General features: G+C 37.9%; 1 protein-coding gene across 1 annotated transcript; it reads left to right on the top strand.

Annotated features, from left to right (window-relative positions):
- Positions 1-326: 326 nt before the first annotated feature.
- On the top strand, positions 327-14,765 carry LOC114665551 (serine/arginine-rich splicing factor 7-like; the record flags this gene model as incomplete). The annotated part of the gene is made up of 8 exons (XM_051919260.1): positions 327-595; positions 2,911-3,087; positions 4,040-4,114; positions 4,278-4,352; positions 4,448-4,501; positions 8,576-8,620; positions 12,211-12,246; positions 14,678-14,765. Coding segments are annotated over 8 exons (786 nt in total), but the record flags the coding sequence as incomplete, so codon positions are not given.
- Positions 14,766-16,589: the final 1,824 nt, after the last annotated feature.

The raw sequence follows: 16,589 nt of genomic DNA on the forward strand, positions 1-16,589 counted from the left end.
CAGCCATTTCTTTCCGTTACCAGTGTAACACATTCTTCTAGATTTGTACAAACGCAAATGGTGCTCAGATTGGCAGCTGCTTTTATTCAGTGGGCATAACCTGTGATTTTTCCTTCACAAATCAGTGATGCATAAATTCATTTAAAAATGGAACACATGAAGCCACTAAAGGGATGCACTAAGTTAATGAAGCTGCTGACCTGAATACACTACCATCAAGATAATCAGAAATCTTTCAGAAGAACAATGGATAGACATAACGCAAATTACCACCCAGATTTCCAGCGTTTTGGTTATGAGATCTTGGTAGGAATTTTTTTTTTTAAATAATCACACTTAACACTTCAAGGGTGGATTTGTCAATTAGAACCTCGATCTGGAGTTGCAGTGCCACCTTTTTATTTTTCCTTCCAGAAACCAAGGTTTACGTTGGTAACCTTGGAACAGGTGCTGGGAAAGGAGAACTAGAACGGTCGTTCAGTTATTACGGACCATTGAGAACTGTTTGGATTGCTAGGAATCCTCCAGGGTTTGCCTTTGTGGAGTTTGAAGATCCGAGAGATGCGGAAGATGCTGTCCGTGGACTGGATGGCAAGTAAGTAGTTTGAAAGACCCAGTTAATGCAAGAGATCGTCCGTTTTTCCAGTAAGGAACAGTTTCTGTATTGAGGACATTCTTTTTCTAAATTGTGTTTTTAAAAACTGATCCACAGTCAAGGAAGGGAAGTAACTTGGACAGTTTCAAGCAATTTTGAATTTCAAGTGGTCTGAGGTATTATGTTTTTGTTTTTTCTTTTTTGTTACCAATCTAAAAGATGTAATTTGCTCTTTTGAAATACATTTTTAACAATATATCCTGAAACATTTTCTGTTGCCCAGTAAAAACAAAAAAGCTTAAGTGCATTATAAGATACTTAATAGGTGTCACACTATATTCTGTGCACATGGTTAGTTTTGACTCCATAGTGGAATGAGGTTGTATTGTGGTTAAGATTACTAGCATAAATATATACAGATTAAAAAAGATTGACTATTCCAAGAATTTATTTTTCAATATATTAGGGTTTTGTAAGCTATATTAGCAAAAATGTGTTTGGGATCAAAAATATACCACATTCTGGTAAGTGCACCAGCTTTTTCCAGTATCTAAAACACTTTGGTTCTTGGATATAATTTTTTTTTTTTTGATCAGCAAATTTAAATTTTGACAAGATTTAAAAGATTATGACAGTGGTATCTATGGCTATTAGAAAAGTTTAGAGTTTACACACATTACTAAGTCATCAACAATGAATGAAAACTTAACGTTGTGTTGGACTATGAAGCAACAATCCTCTTAACATGTAGGGTTTTGTAGGTGGTGTAGGGCATCTTTAGTTCAAAAGGCAGACATTATTTTTAAAAATTAATTTGAATCTGCATTTGCTGGGTTTGGAAAATGTTTGAAAAGAAAGTCATGTTCTTTGTACAGTAACTATAACTTACCATTACCAGATTATTTGAGCAATATGATTTGTTTTAACTTAGTGTTTTCTATAATTTGTGTGAAGCAAAATTTTAAAAAAAAAGACTTGCCATGATGAATGCTTCAGTTTGTTTTGTGGTCGTTTTTTTTTTTGTCCTTGCAGCTTGTATGTTTCATGTATATAATCCATGCTGTTAAACACTTGGAGAGTTTGCTTACAAATACAAGCTCTTCCCTGCCACAAACTTCTCTTTAAAAATTGTATGACGGGCAGGTAAAGCCTGCATATTTTCATAGCTTTTTTTCTATGTCTAAAATTGAACTTATTGTGGACTAGGATAGTTTATCTATCTCGAGACATCATGTTCAGACTCTGGTAATTTGAATTTTTTTTTCCTCTTTCTTGTGGATTGACATTTATTTTTTACTAAGACCAATTCTGTCTTTTTGTCTCTCTCTCTCTCTCTGTCCCCTCCAAGGGTAACATTAGTGTTGGCTTTTGTATCTGCAAAGTGAAAAGTCAACAGTGTCCATTTTTATGTAATCTAAAGTCTTTAAAATATTGTGTAAAGCTAAACCTGCTTGGTAAAATCTGTGAAACTGACTACACCATCTTGGCTAGGAGTCCTAGATTTGTTCCCAGGATACTACTATGGCTAGTATTTGCTTATACTAATTCCGTTAACATCTGACTTGAATAAATTCATACGGTTTATATAGTCATCTTCTCAATAGATATTTTAAAATATTAAAAGTATTCTGTGGATCTGGAAGTATGAGAATTTCTTTCATGGCAGATACTTTGCACCATCTTTTTACTATACAAAACAGATAATGGAAAATGGGTAGAGAAATACATTGTAGTTCTGTTTACACTCTTTTTTTCCTTTAAGCTCCTTATTTCTAAGAATTTAATTGCAGCTGATTGGTGTCCCTTAGAAACAGCTTTTTAAAAAAGACACTAAAACAGATGTATCCTAATTGTGCAGTAACTTTTGGTACCATGTGCTTATTTACAAGTAAGGAAGACCTCTAAACTTAGATCAAAAAGTTAATGCCATTGTTGTGGTAAAATACCTGATGAAGTGTGAAGTTCTGAAAAAGTAATTGAAAAACCATTAATTGGACCTTTGCTAGTGAATTGGTTGAATTAAAATATTGATGCCATGCTGGTACGCACACTCAGTTCTGGAAGCTGCCCTGTTGTTGTTTGTTTCTTTGTTTGTTTGTTTTTAAACAGTTGCAGTGGTGAGTGCTCAAAAGAAAAACCATGTGCAAAAAGCATGGTCCTAAAAATACATCTTGACTGCTTAGTTTTAAATGCACTTGTTCACCACACATTTCAGAAGGGGAAAAATTTTCACATATGCTTAATGGTCACATTTACAACATTTTTTGTTTAGCATCCCACTTAATCCCCTTTGTTTTTTTTTTTTTGTCTTTCAGGGTAATTTGCGGCTCTCGAGTTAGAGTTGAGTTGTCAACAGGAATGCCTAGGCGATCTCGTTACGACAGGCCACCGGCCCGTCGCCCTTTTGATCCTAATGACAGATGTTATGAATGTGGTGAAAAGGGTCATTATGCCTATGACTGTCATCGCTATAGCCGTCGTCGAAGAAGCAGGTAAGCGTGTCACCTAAAATATTTTTTTTACAAATGTTGTGTATGCTTATGATTTACTATGAGAAGTTCCTTTTTGTAAATTGACATTTGTATTTTAAGTGTCAAGGATAACATGCCATTTTTTTATTTTCTTGTAATTTGAAATGTTTTTGCGATATTAATAATTCACCTGGTCAAAACCTTTCAGGTTTCTTCGTTTGAGTCAGTCGCCTTGATTCAGAGTGTCACGAGCCTTTAAGATTTCATGAGGCATCTAGCAAATTCGACATTTAAGATCCTACTAGACCTTGAGGTGATCAGCATGAGGCCAAATCCCCTTGAGCGCCTTCTACGTCTAGCTTCACCTTAAGATTCTATAGAGAGCAGAAAAGTTTGGTTGAGACGAGGTGATCGCCATAATGCAGTAAATTTGGCATTCAATTGGGCCCTGATTTTAAAGAGGAACCACCAGGTTGACCACATTCCCATCTAGACAAATCATCCTGCATCAATCAAGCCTCACCTTGCCTCATTTGGCTGTCAGTTTGATCGTCGTTAGATTGAAGAAAACGATGCAGAGATCGACTGATAGATACTTCTAGATCTCCTAGACCTTGGTCCAAAGAGGGTCGACCTGCAAACTTGCAAGGTTTATTTTAAGTACCAATTAATGTATTTTTGTTTTAATACAATCTTAATGTAATTTTTGCTTTATTTCTTTAAGCAACCAATCTACCTTATGTAGATTAAATAACAGAATGCCATAGACTAGGCCCCAAATGTAAAGTAGTTTGTATGTGTACACTATGTATTTGATTATTTAATTTTAATATTTCCTACCATTGGTATTGTTAACTAGTTGAAAGAAACCTTTAACTGATAGTGAAATATAAATGTATCTTGCACAGATTTTCATATAAATGGGTGTTTTTCTGTTTTTAAAATCTTTAATTTTCCTCTCTGAACATGGTAGGTCCAGATCTAGGTCTCACTCAAGGTCCAGGGGTCGGAGGTACACTCGCTCACGAAGCAGAAGCCGGGGAAGGAGGTTAGCATTTCACTTTTGTTTTTTTGTCCGCTTTTGGAGTTGCCTTGTCAGTTGTTTGCAGATTCTGTGGGTGTTTATTGTTTCTTTTAAAAGTTCAGGGTTAACTTAATTGGCACTATAATTTGTAGTTGGGGGCTTCAATTTTTAATTTTTTTTCCCTCAGGTCAAGATCTTTCTCCCCTCGTAGATCTAGATCAGCCTCACCCAGGAGATCGAGATCAGCCTCCAAGAGATCCAGGTAAAAAGGGGGGCAAAGAGAATAATGAAAATATGTACAATATTTTCAAATTTTTGCTTTTCCTTAATTGTTTTTTCTTCCTTTTTTGTGTTCAGGTCTAGATCAAGATCTAGGTCCAGGTCAAGGTCTGCTTCAAGACCAAGGAGCAGGTGAGGGTTTATCAATTAACACTTTTTCATTGTTTAATGTTGGTCTTGTTTATATCAACTTTTCTCACAGCAGATTACATAAAATGAGTAGTGTAGTCTACATTATAGTAGAAGTTCTCAAACACTACTCTGCACATACAAAAATGGAAAAAGTCACATTGCTGCATTTCATTTAAGTTTTAGGTATTGTAGCTGACAGTGTGTTTGCTTGAACAGAATTGGAAGCTCTGCAGATCCCTTTCACAAGCAAACATGAACTGGCTGTAGCTGAGCAAACTTTGTTCTATGTTCTTTTAACGGAGTGAATTGTGTATTGCCTTTACTTGTTTTGGTTGTCACTTGAAGCATCTTACATTTGACCAAAGTGATGACAACGGGCGTTTCCTCAAAAGGAAACTTCTCTATTTGAAAATCCCAAAATTCTTTGTGTATTCATTTGAATTTTTCTGACATGATCATAATGCCTATACCCTCAATACTATGTATCAATAATAAATTGAACTATAGCTTATTAATAGAATAAAACACTTGAGTAAATCTCTTCTGGCTAACCCCTCTGTTGTTTGAGCATTGGCCTAGTGTCTGGAACTCTTGGATAGATGCAGTACCCCTTGGTCTTAAATTCAATCATTTGGTATTATGGTGGTGGTGATAGTGGAGGAAGCCACTTACCATAGGTTCCACTTTAAAACAAGAACACAAGTTTGAACAAGTGTAGATTACTCAGTACATTGTTTTTGGCTTTTCTAATGGTTATGCATCTCATCCAGAATTCTTTTAAATGTGGTTGGGGTTTCCACTTAAACTACATTAGTCTGTTGCAGATTCCTTTGATGCTTGATGTGAAGTGCAGTCTGAGTTTTGCATAAACATTCCAGGTTTTCATAATTTTTAATTACTCCTTTTCAATGCCAGAGCAGAGTAATCTTCCTTGTTGTCACCATATCAGCTCTTTCAACTGGGTTGATCTGTTGTGTGGGTAGCCATGGTATGTGGTTTGTATTGTTACATTGCTCTGCAAACTGGTGGACTGTTCCTGACCTATGAATCCATGCATTCACCCTATAAGATTTTACTGGTACTGGGGCAAACCTTTTGACTATAGGGCTAATGAGGTCAACTCCTTTGCTTTTTTTTATTTGTCATTTACCTTTACCTCTAAGGAAATCGTGGACATTAGCCCAGCAAGGGAAGATGCCATAATATAGCTACTAGCATCGTCTATTGATATTTGGGTATATCAACCAAATTTAGTGCACACCTCTCCATTGATGAAAAAATTTTTTTCCTTGTCTTCATTCTTCTGATAGAGTAGAGAATAATGAGGTGTGTCATGGACTACTGGAAATTGGAGTGCTAAATTAAGAGAAAAACACTATGGAATCCTAGGTGGTTATGTTGAGAAGGAATATACTAAGGCGGTTTTGGTATGTGGAGTGAAAGCCAGGTGATTAGGTAAAGAAGAGCATATAGGAGGAAGGGGTGAGGCCACAGGAGGCATGGTTTGAGATGTCAGATGTTATGAAAACAATCAGCCCCACCCCAAAGGAACAGTTGGCTACCTAGGTAAACCTAGAACATGTAAACATCTGTGGTTTTTATTTTCCATACACTACCATCCTCTCCCTCCTGAATAAGTAAATGTTTATCACCAGTGTTCTTTTAAGTTATCCCAAGCCTGATGAATGTCTTTTTCTTTCTAACTGAATGTTTTGGATGTTTTGAATGTTTTCTTTCTAGCTGATGTTTTGGGCACTGGTTTGTTAATTGCTTAGTTGTATGAATTACAACACCTGTATAGAAGTATCTGCTTGGAGTGTTTTTAACCATCTTTACTCCTGTGTTTTTATTTTGGCAATTGTCTGTAGTTATGATTATTGATTCCTGTGTCCCTAAAGGTTCAGTGTTATGCTGTGAAGATCTTTTGGTGATTCGATTATATTTAAAAATAAAAATAAAAATTTTTTGTACACATGGCTTTAGGGAAACTCATGAATTAAGAACACAAGAAGTCCAACAAAGATTATTCCGCAAATCAAGCTTGTTAGCTTAGCAAAGTTGTACTATGCGGTTTTTGTTTTAAGGTTCTTCAACTGTATATCTTTGGTAGTTTGTTCTATATTCCCACAACTCCTTTGCATAAAGTTGGGGTTTCTAGCTTCTCTCATGAATACATTTTCCCCTTAATTTCTTCTAGTATTCTCGAGTGCAGTGAACTATTTAGTTGAAATTTGGTCCATTTTATCAGTGCCTTTTGAGAATTGCGAAAACCTGAATTCGGCCCACACACAGCCTCCTCTGCTAAGAACTCTAAAGAGGTTTATCTTCCTGATCCTTTCAGAGTAGGCTCTGCCCTGTAGACCTGAGTTGCACTTGGATGCTCTCCTCTGTACAGTGTTAAGTGCTGCCATGTGTAATTTGTAGGAGGGTGACCAGAATAGAACACAGTACTGCAGATGCATTCTCACTAGTGCATTATATAGTCAGCATAATGTCCCTTACTTTGTATTTTAACAGTATTAACAATTTAAAATAACATTTTAGTTGCTTCTGAACATTGCTTAGACAGTGATAATGTTGTGTCAACTTAAAATCCCTAAATGCATTTCAGAGCTTGCTTATGGAATACTTTACTATGGAGACCGACCAATAAAGTAGTGATTGTTTTGCATATTAGGATACTAAGTTACTTGGAAGAAGCATTCTCACTAATACATATGACCCCTATTTAATAAACATTTTTGATTTAACATTGTAGGGAAGTCATTAAAATGAAGCTAATCACATATGACATTTTAGGTATAACCATTTCTGTCCATGTAGTCTTGTCACTTTTAGTGGCTGCAGGGAATTTATATTCCTTCCCACGTGACATTTCTTTCTGTCTACTCTGTCAAATGTGTTGTGTGTACATTTATCATGTTTTGTGAATTTAAGCATGACTTGATCCAGTGTGGTGTTTTTTTTTGTGTGGTGAGGCAAGTAATTTATTTAGGACACATTTTGTATAGCAGCCCTTTGCATTGTGATACTTTTTTTTTTCCCCTTTACAATCTGCCTATTAGCTTCTCTGTTAGTCATAAAGCAACTATTAACATTGAATCCACACCAGCAAGTTTCAGCCTTATCAGCTTAAATTCCTTAGTCGTAACATGCAAGAAAATGGATTTTCCCACAGAGGTTGTAGACAGCAAGCACTCGCTTTCATTTGACATCTGGGATGCTCTGGTCACCTTCCCTCACTGGCAAGATATTTTAAGATGTCTGGATCAATGCTTTTTCACTCTATTCTTGCTATATACTTTTGTGTTAGGCATTGTTCTTTGCGTTATTGCTATGAATAAAGTTTAGTTTGGTTTATTTATATATGTGTCTTAACTTCATTTACCAAATTAGTACCTCCTAGTGACTGTAAGTGAAAGTAATATAAATAACGATGCTTTTATTCTGTAACTTGACTATGAATTTACACCCAAGGTGTTGACAGCAGTAAGATTACTTTTTATCATGTTAACCACACATACTCAAATGTTAAAATTAAACATTATAGATATATTCCCCAAACCGTGATGAGTATTCTCCCATAACTTCATTTAGAATGTAAATTTCGTGCAAGAAGCCATGTGGGTACGCTTCATATGAAAGACTGGGTAGTCAAGTGTAATAATTGTGCCTATGTAATTAAACCTCAAATCTGATGTTTTTATTAAAGACATTGTGGCTCTCCTAATGGTTATGACTTTGAGCTACCCAGCCCAAGATGGCATAATGTTAAAACCTGTCAGTATTTCAGTTGTAGAAATATTGAAACCCTTGTTTTGCACTTGCATAGTGTGATTTGTAACTTGCACTGGACCAATGTAAGTCAGGACTAAAGATGCATCCGTGTTCATTATAAACTTGTAATAAATGCATTGGTGTAACGAATGAGGTGAAAGCTCAGCAGCTTTGCAGTGTGCAGTATCTATAACTTTGGGTTCAATCTATATTGGTGTCTTAGACATTTACCTTTTTAACTTTGAAAGCAAGTGAGAGAAAAAAGCAAGTTATTCTCTTCTGTCCCTACCCTAACAGGTCTGAATCTGTTCCAAGGTCGAAGTCCGGCTCTGAACCCAGAAGGTAATTACTGAATTGAGAGTTCATCTTTCTTTGCATGTTTCAAGACACACAAACAGTTCTGTTTATGACAGTTATAATAGAGAAGTAGTGGCAAGTGGCTAAAATCTTAACCCCAGGTGCATCTGGTACAGGACAGGAAGTAGTCCTGGAGAGGATGTCTGCCCACCACATGCCAGACTTGCTTAAACTCGCACTGTCTCCCATCAAGCTACTTGGGGGTTGCTAATCATCCTGACCTGCTCATATGTGAAATGTTAGAGGAAAAAATGCATTACTGGTTGAATGGTTAAACGCTCTATATAGATGGGACGTGATTGCACTGTGACCCTCTAATTGTTTTAATTGGGTTTGAGAATAAGGGTTTGAGGGAGGGAAAGGTGTGGGGCTGTGCACACATATATAGTATCTCACAAAAGTGAGTATACCGCTCACATTTTTGTAAATATTTTAATATTTTTTCATGGGACAGCACTGAAGATATGACACTTGGATATAATGTAAAGTAGTCCGTGTACAGCTTGTATAATTGTGTAAATTTGCTGTCCCCTCAAAATAACTCGACACACAGCCATTAATGTCTAAACCGCTGGCAACAAGAGTACACCCCTAAGTGAAAAATGTCCAAATTGTGCCCAAAGTGTCAATATTTTGTGTGGCCACCATTATTTTCCAGCACTGCCTTAACTCTCTTGGGCATATGGAGTTCACACGAGCTTCACAGGTTGCCACAGGAATCCTCTTCCATTCCCCCATGACGACATCACGGAGCTGGTGCATGTTAGAGACCTTGTGCTCCTCCACCTTCCGTTTGAGGATGCTCAATAGGGTTTAGGTGTGGAGACATGCTTGGTCAGTCTAGCACCTTTACCCTCAGTTTCTTTAGCAAGGCTGTGGTCCTCTTCGTGTTTTTGGGGTCGTTATGTTGCAATACAGCCCTGCAGCAAAGTTTCCGAAGGGAGGGGATCATGCTGTGCTTCAGTAGCTCACAGTACATGTTGGCATTCATGGTTCCCTCAATGAACTGTAGCTCCCCAGTGCTGGCAGCACTCATGCAGCCCCAAACCAGGACACTCCCACCACCATGCTTGACTGTAGGCAAGACACACTTCTCTTTGTACTCCTTACCTGGTTGCTGCCATGCATGCTTGAACACCATCTGAACCAAATAAGATTATCTTGGTCTCATCAGACCACAGGACATGGTTCCAGTAATCCATGTCCTTAATCTGCTTGTTTTCAGCAAACTGTTTGCGGGCTGTCTTGTTCATCATCTTTAGAAGAGGCTTCCTTCTGGGACGACAGCCATGCAGACCAATTTGATGCAGCGTGCGCCATATGGTCTGAGCACTGACAGGCTGAACCCCCCCCCCCCCCCCTCTGTTTTCAAAAGACAACCTCTGGATATGACGCCAAGCATGTGCACTCAACTTCTCTGGTCGACCATGGTGAGGCCTGTTTTGAGTGGATCCTGTCCTGTTAAACCACTTTATGGTCTTGGCCACCGTGCTGCAGCTCAGTTTCAGGGTGTTGGCAATCTTCTTATAGCCTATGCCAAATTTATGTAGCGCAACAATTCTTTTTTTCAGATCCCCATTGAGTTCTTTGCCATGAGGTGCCATGTTGAACTTCCAGCGACCAGTGTGAGAGTGATAACACCAAATTTAACACACCGACTCCCCATTCACACCTGAGACCTTGTGACACTAACAAGTCATGCGACACCGGGGAGGGAAAATGGCTAATTGGGCACAATTTGGACATTTTTCACTTAGGGGTGTACTCACTTTTGTTGCCAGCTGTTTAGACATTAATGGCTGTGTGTTATTTTGATTGGACAGCAAATTTACACTGTTATACAAGCTGTACACGGACGACTTTACATTGTATCAAAGTGTCATATCTTCAGTGCTGTCCCATGAAAAGATATAATAAAATATTTACAAAAATGTGAGGGGTGTACTGACTTTTGAGATACTGTGTGTGTGTGTATATATAATTTTCCCATCTCCACCCTGTCTGAATCATGAAACTTGTCTAGAAGGTGAAGGAGGTTTTGGTTTGTACATGTAGGAAATCATTTGTACGTATGCAAAATAGTGCATTACTTTCCAAGTGATTGTGCTCTGCATGTAAGGTGATGATTAAAATAGTATGCAAGAGAATAGTACATAACCTTGTCTGTATTCCAATATTTGTGATAGGTAACTGTGAAGTATTAAACGTGTGCACATGCAATCCATTGAGAAGAAAATAGTATTTTATGGCTTAAAATTTATTTTAATTTATTACTTACAAGGTGTGTAACTCTGTGATATACAAGATGTTAAATAAACAATTGCAACCGGTATAAAACAAGAACATCAAGTTAGAAATATGCATTTTAATGAGTAAATGAAATACCAAAAATAGAATATTGGAATGAATCAGTACACAAATAAGATATGCAAAATAAGACCCTTAATGACGGGATTAAGGCTGCAGAGGACCCATGGCCGAAAGACTGTTTAGTTCTCACAGGACATTCCGCCTAACAAATGTGCTTTGGTAATTCCTACTATGTGGTTGTTCTTAAGTAGAAGATTAAATACAGTGAGAGTTGTTGACATTTGGAAGTTCCCCACTTTAACTGATTTTGAAAGTGTTTCAGAATTGTTTGGAATACTAGGGTGTTTTTCCATGTTAGCCATTATGATTATAGTGGGAAGTCAAGCAAAGCGACACCTTTTATTGGCTAATTAAAAGGATAACATTATGCAGGCTTTCGAGGCAATTCGGGTCCCTTCTTCAGGCAACTTGTAGTCAGTTGTTTGGAGATACTAGCACTTCCTACAGTTAGAAGGGACTGGTATATATCCAAGAATCCTTGTAGCCAAAAATTGTGGTTTTGATATATACCTACATAATATGCTGACTTTTTTTTTTTAACAAATAGCAATTGTATTACTGACTAATGTGATTAATGGATGTGCGCCTCATCCATCAAAACACTTGTCCTTTTGCTACTCTGATTCGATTGCAGGTATTCACCTGTCTGGAACTGATAACAGTAAAGCTTCTCTCTCGGTTGCTACCTTGCACCACTGGTGCCAAGCAAACATGGCACATGGCATTTCTTCCTGTCTTCTCTTCCTATATGCATCAACGCGTCAGTCAGGTTGACCGACTCAACTTTGGGTAATATTCATTAAGGGGTAGGCTCACTTATTTTACACCGTTCACATAAAAGTCTATACACAAAAAGCTCTAATACCAGCTCACAATCGCATCTCCCGTTTCTTTCTGCCTTCTATTTTAATTTATAGATGTTTGCAAGTTTTCCAATAATTATAATATACCAAAAAACAGATCAATAATGTTACAGCATCACCCACTACCACCCACACCTGTGTTGTGAGAGGCATGATATGGAGTTTGTCAGCTTTTAATCAGAACCTGTTAATTTATATGCAGAAGACATTGTTTTCTAGTTGGCTACTAAATTAAGGACTTTTTTTTTTTTTTTTTTAATCTTTAGCATAATTGCTGAAAGAGCTCAATAGCTTAATGGTTTTACATTTTTAAGTTTTTTTTTTTTCTTTTTCTTTATCTAGCCGGTCAAAAACCAGATCATCGCCTCCAAAGCGAAGGTATGTTAGACCATCTTGCTAGATACAAAGGTGACCTTGCAGGCATGAGCAGCAGAATGGCAATGTATACTTGAGGGTCTATAGGCAAGCCGGTATCTTGTTTCCATGATGTTTGTCTTTTGAGGACACAGAATGTATTGGGGGAGGGTGCAGAACTTCACAGATTTTAGTCAAAATATGCTGTCGTGTAAGAAAATATTTTGCCTAGGAAGAGGAAATTAAACACTTTTTTTGGACTTGCTTGAATGTGTGCATCTTTTCAATTTAACTGTTCAATTCATGAAATCTTCTACCCATCTGATAGCTCAGGGAGTGTTTCTGGACAAAGCTGTAAATAAAATGTTAGACATACAAAATGTCACCACAGTCTCGCCCGAGAGATGCCGAGACTGATCTACTGGTCACGGACTTGTATACTTTGGGTGTGTGTTCCAGTTTCTCCACCATAGTTTTGTGTTCATTATCTTCCTGAGTAGAATACATTTACCTAAAGTAGTTTTGCGTGGAAGTTAATAGAGTAAATACAGCATTGAGGATCCACATCCCCTTGCTTTGAAATGTCATGTGAATGTCATGTACTTGGAAAGTAAGCATAAAGGAACACATTCCATTAAGTGCCTGTGATGGTTAGCCCAGAATTTACCAGATTAGGTGTATAAAAGAGGCCAATGTTCTCTTCACCTAATCTTTTGTAGGATTAACTTCTCATCAGGTTTGCATTTGAAATATGTGTGGAGAGGGAGAAACTGACTACAACATTCAAATTAGCATTTAACACATACCCCAAAATGGTTTACATGACCTTGGTCTTGGCTGATTGTTTTTGACACTAGGATAGTAGCAGTACAAGTTTAAATAGTGATAAGTGCTGATGCCTCCCAGCATCAGAGTTCAAGATTTAAATCTAGAGCTCGACACTGACTTGGGGGTAATAGTGCCCTCTCCCTGCAGATTAGAGTAACTGGAAATTTGCAAAGTAGCCACGAGTGTGAAGATAAACAACTAGGTTTATTTTGATAAAAAATATCCTGTCATAGAGAGAAGTGGTGGATCTGAGGCTAAGGGTCTGCGCTGGTATGTGAAGGTTGCCAGTTCGAATCCCTGTTACTGCCAAAAGAGATCCTACTCTGCTGGGCCCTTGAGCAAGGCCCTTAACCTGCAGTTGCTCCAGGGGCGCTATACAAAGGCTGACCCTGTGCTGTTACCCTGAGGGTCAGAGAAACAAATTCCTAATACAAGAAATTGTATAAGGTGAAATGAACAAGGGTGGCGCAGTGGGTAGCGCTGCTGCCTCGCAGTTGGGAGATCTGGGGACCTGGGTTCGCTTCCCGGGTCCTCCCTGCGTGGAGTTTGCATGTTCTCCCCGTGTCTGTGGGTTTCCTCCGGGCGCTCCAGTTTCCTCCCACAGGCCAAAGACATGCAGGTTAGGTGGATTGGCGATTCTAAATTGGCCCTAGTGTGTGCTTGGTGTGTGGGTGTGTTTGTTTGTGTCCTGCAGTGGGTTGGCACCCTGCCTGGGATTGGTTCCTGCCTTGTGCCCTGTGTTGGCATGGATTGGCTCCAGCAGATCCCCGTGACCCTGTGTTTGGATTCAGTGGGTTGGAAAATGGATGGATGAAATGAACAACAAAAAAAGTTAATGTTTTGTGTAGTATTTTTGAGTGATAGGAATCCTGGCAAGTGATGGTTCTTTTGACCTTCCTTGCATGCTTTGATGCTGGGATAGGTAGTGCCCCCTTGGAAGCCTGAGCTGAGTAGACAGACTTGAATACAGGATATCTGTTAGATTGGTTTCAGAGTGTTAAACAGGTCATTTTGTGGTCTCCTGAAGAGTTTTGTCAGACCTGATCTTAGCCCTAGAAAGAGTATATATTGTGTTGCTCGCCCACATACATGAGAAACAGTAACACTTGCTAGGATAAGGATATTCCCTCTTTATTTGCATATAAACCTTATGCTGCTTTGTTTAGTAGGCTGTAATTTATATAGATTTGAAAGCCTTTGATTTCTGATTTTTCTTTTCGAACCAGAATTCGTTCCATTCTCTGCACAGTGCTCAAAAGGACCTGAAATATTGTGATTTTATTGTAAATTGAAATGTTCTTTTGTGGTTGGAAATGTTCAGTAATAGGATGTGCTATACAGTAATGTAAATTTGGGACATCCTCTGATGAGCTGCTGGGACAGAATCCAAAAAAATGAAACATAACCAAATGTTTCAAAAAGATGAGGCATTTTTTATAGCGAGTACAGGTAAAGGGTTATGTTCAGGGTATAGCTAAATAATTGGCAAAAGCATTGTTTTTGTCTATGTAACTCTAGTGCATAATGAACAGACTGGCTAATTTTGCAGGGAATTAAAGAGCCGCTCTCTGAACATTTCAATGTGCTGATTCTTTTTTTTTTTTCTTTCCCTTTTTTTTGCTTTCAGCCGCTCACCATCAGGAAGTCCCCGTCGGAGTGAAAGCCCTGAAAGAGATGACTAAATTTTATTTTATTTTTTTTGTATTTTTTTTTTTTTTTTGTAATAAAACCAAATCTTTTAGGAAGGAACAAATATTTGTTTACATTACTATAAGGGAATCTTTTGATTCTGTTGGTGAGAATTTGTGTTGAATATTTTGTTGAGGTGTAGTTCATGTTCAGGTTTCTTTTGTTCTTTTATTATCTCCTCCCTCTCCCCATCCCACCCTACTGTGTCACAAGTTAGAAAAGTTGAAAATGGCATAGATAAAAACTGTTAGTTGGTGAGTAGAATGTGTTCTTTTTACAAATTGGTTGTGAGGCATATTATCTGGAATGCAAGGAACTGAATCGGCTTTTTGTATTTGCATATTAAATTAAATTTTGACTTCTGATTATCCTTTGGCCTGACTTTTTTTTTTGTTCCTTCTTGCTTTCTTTCATCAGTTGGATGATTTTTGTCTCTTGCGTTTAAGGCCTCTATTAGAGTTGAACTATGATTGGATAGTGTGTGTATACATCTACATACATGTATAACTAAGTTTGTAGTAATCGTAAATAAGCAAGTTTGAAGCCAGTTAAGAAAATTGTGTGTTAAAATGTATGCATTTAAAGGAACTGGCTTGCAGCTACGCTAAAAAATAGAGCCCTTAGATTAAATTGATATAGCGAGTTTATTTAATACTTTCATGTCAGTTCAATTTTTTGTAAAGACCTATTGAAAATTGATTTCCAGGATACAAAAGTAATTGACAGATCTCCTAATTCATTAATATGTAGAATGATTTTCCCACCTAAAGAATGGCGATGTGTAAAAGTTTGCCATCATGCCACAAGGATCACTAAACAAAGCAGAATGCCAGAGTGGTTCTTCAGAGCAATGCTATAGGGTAATCATTTTTGGATCCCAAAAGACCCATCCACATGAAGGTTCCAGAAAATCTTAGTTAGCAATGTAGACCTTGGTGCATCATCTGTTGGAATGTATTTTACAATGCATGTAGTAAAGTTAAATTTGTCATTCCAACAGATATGGTGCTTTACAAACAATTGTATTAATCAAATGCACTGCATTTGTCATTCCAACCAATGGTACATCTGTTGTATGCTATTTGGTATTCGTAAAAGCAGTGCTTGTTTGTGATGTACCATCTGTTGCACACTGTGTCAGACACCGATTGAACAAACGCACAGACACTTGTCCTTTTATTCAGGTGTATTTGTCTAAAGTTTTCCTCCATATTTTGGCAGGGTAGCTGGATGATTTATATTAAAATGTTTCCTTGTCTGCCATCAAGTGGGCAAAATAGACACTACAGTCAGTGCAGCTTACATTTCGCATGTCTCCGGTGTATTTGATTTGTGGGAGGCCACCACAATGCTGTCTTAATGACCCAGTGACCAGGGTTCAAATCCTGGGTTTCCTCATGTGCATTTGACATGTTGGCTGTAATACTGAGAGGAGCGGATGACCACCAGTGTTTTACCATGAAGTTCCAGTAATCTGGTTGTCTTTTCACACCCTCTGAGACTGTCAGGTTTAGTTAACTGGCAGCTCCACGCTGGTGCAGTGGATGCGCTGGCCTTGTAATGGACTGGCTTCCCATCTGTTGTTGGCTGTAGCGACCTTGGCTGTGAGTTGGACTCGGTGGGTTTAATGCTGTGAATTTGATTCATTTTGCCATTCATTTAAGTCATTGTAAGGATGTGCTTGTGCGTCTTTCACTTGACATGGATGCATATTGCTTTTGTCTTATCAATATACTTCATGTAGTATTCCATATATCAGACATCTACCTTTTATATAGTGCCTTTTCTTGGAGTACTGTGTTTCTTTGGACATTTTCTCCCAGAGACTCTTGGAGGGGATGGAGCAGATT

This window comes from Erpetoichthys calabaricus, chromosome 15, assembly GCF_900747795.2.
Source record: "Erpetoichthys calabaricus chromosome 15, fErpCal1.3, whole genome shotgun sequence".
Taxonomy (NCBI): Eukaryota; Metazoa; Chordata; class Cladistia; order Polypteriformes; family Polypteridae; genus Erpetoichthys; species Erpetoichthys calabaricus.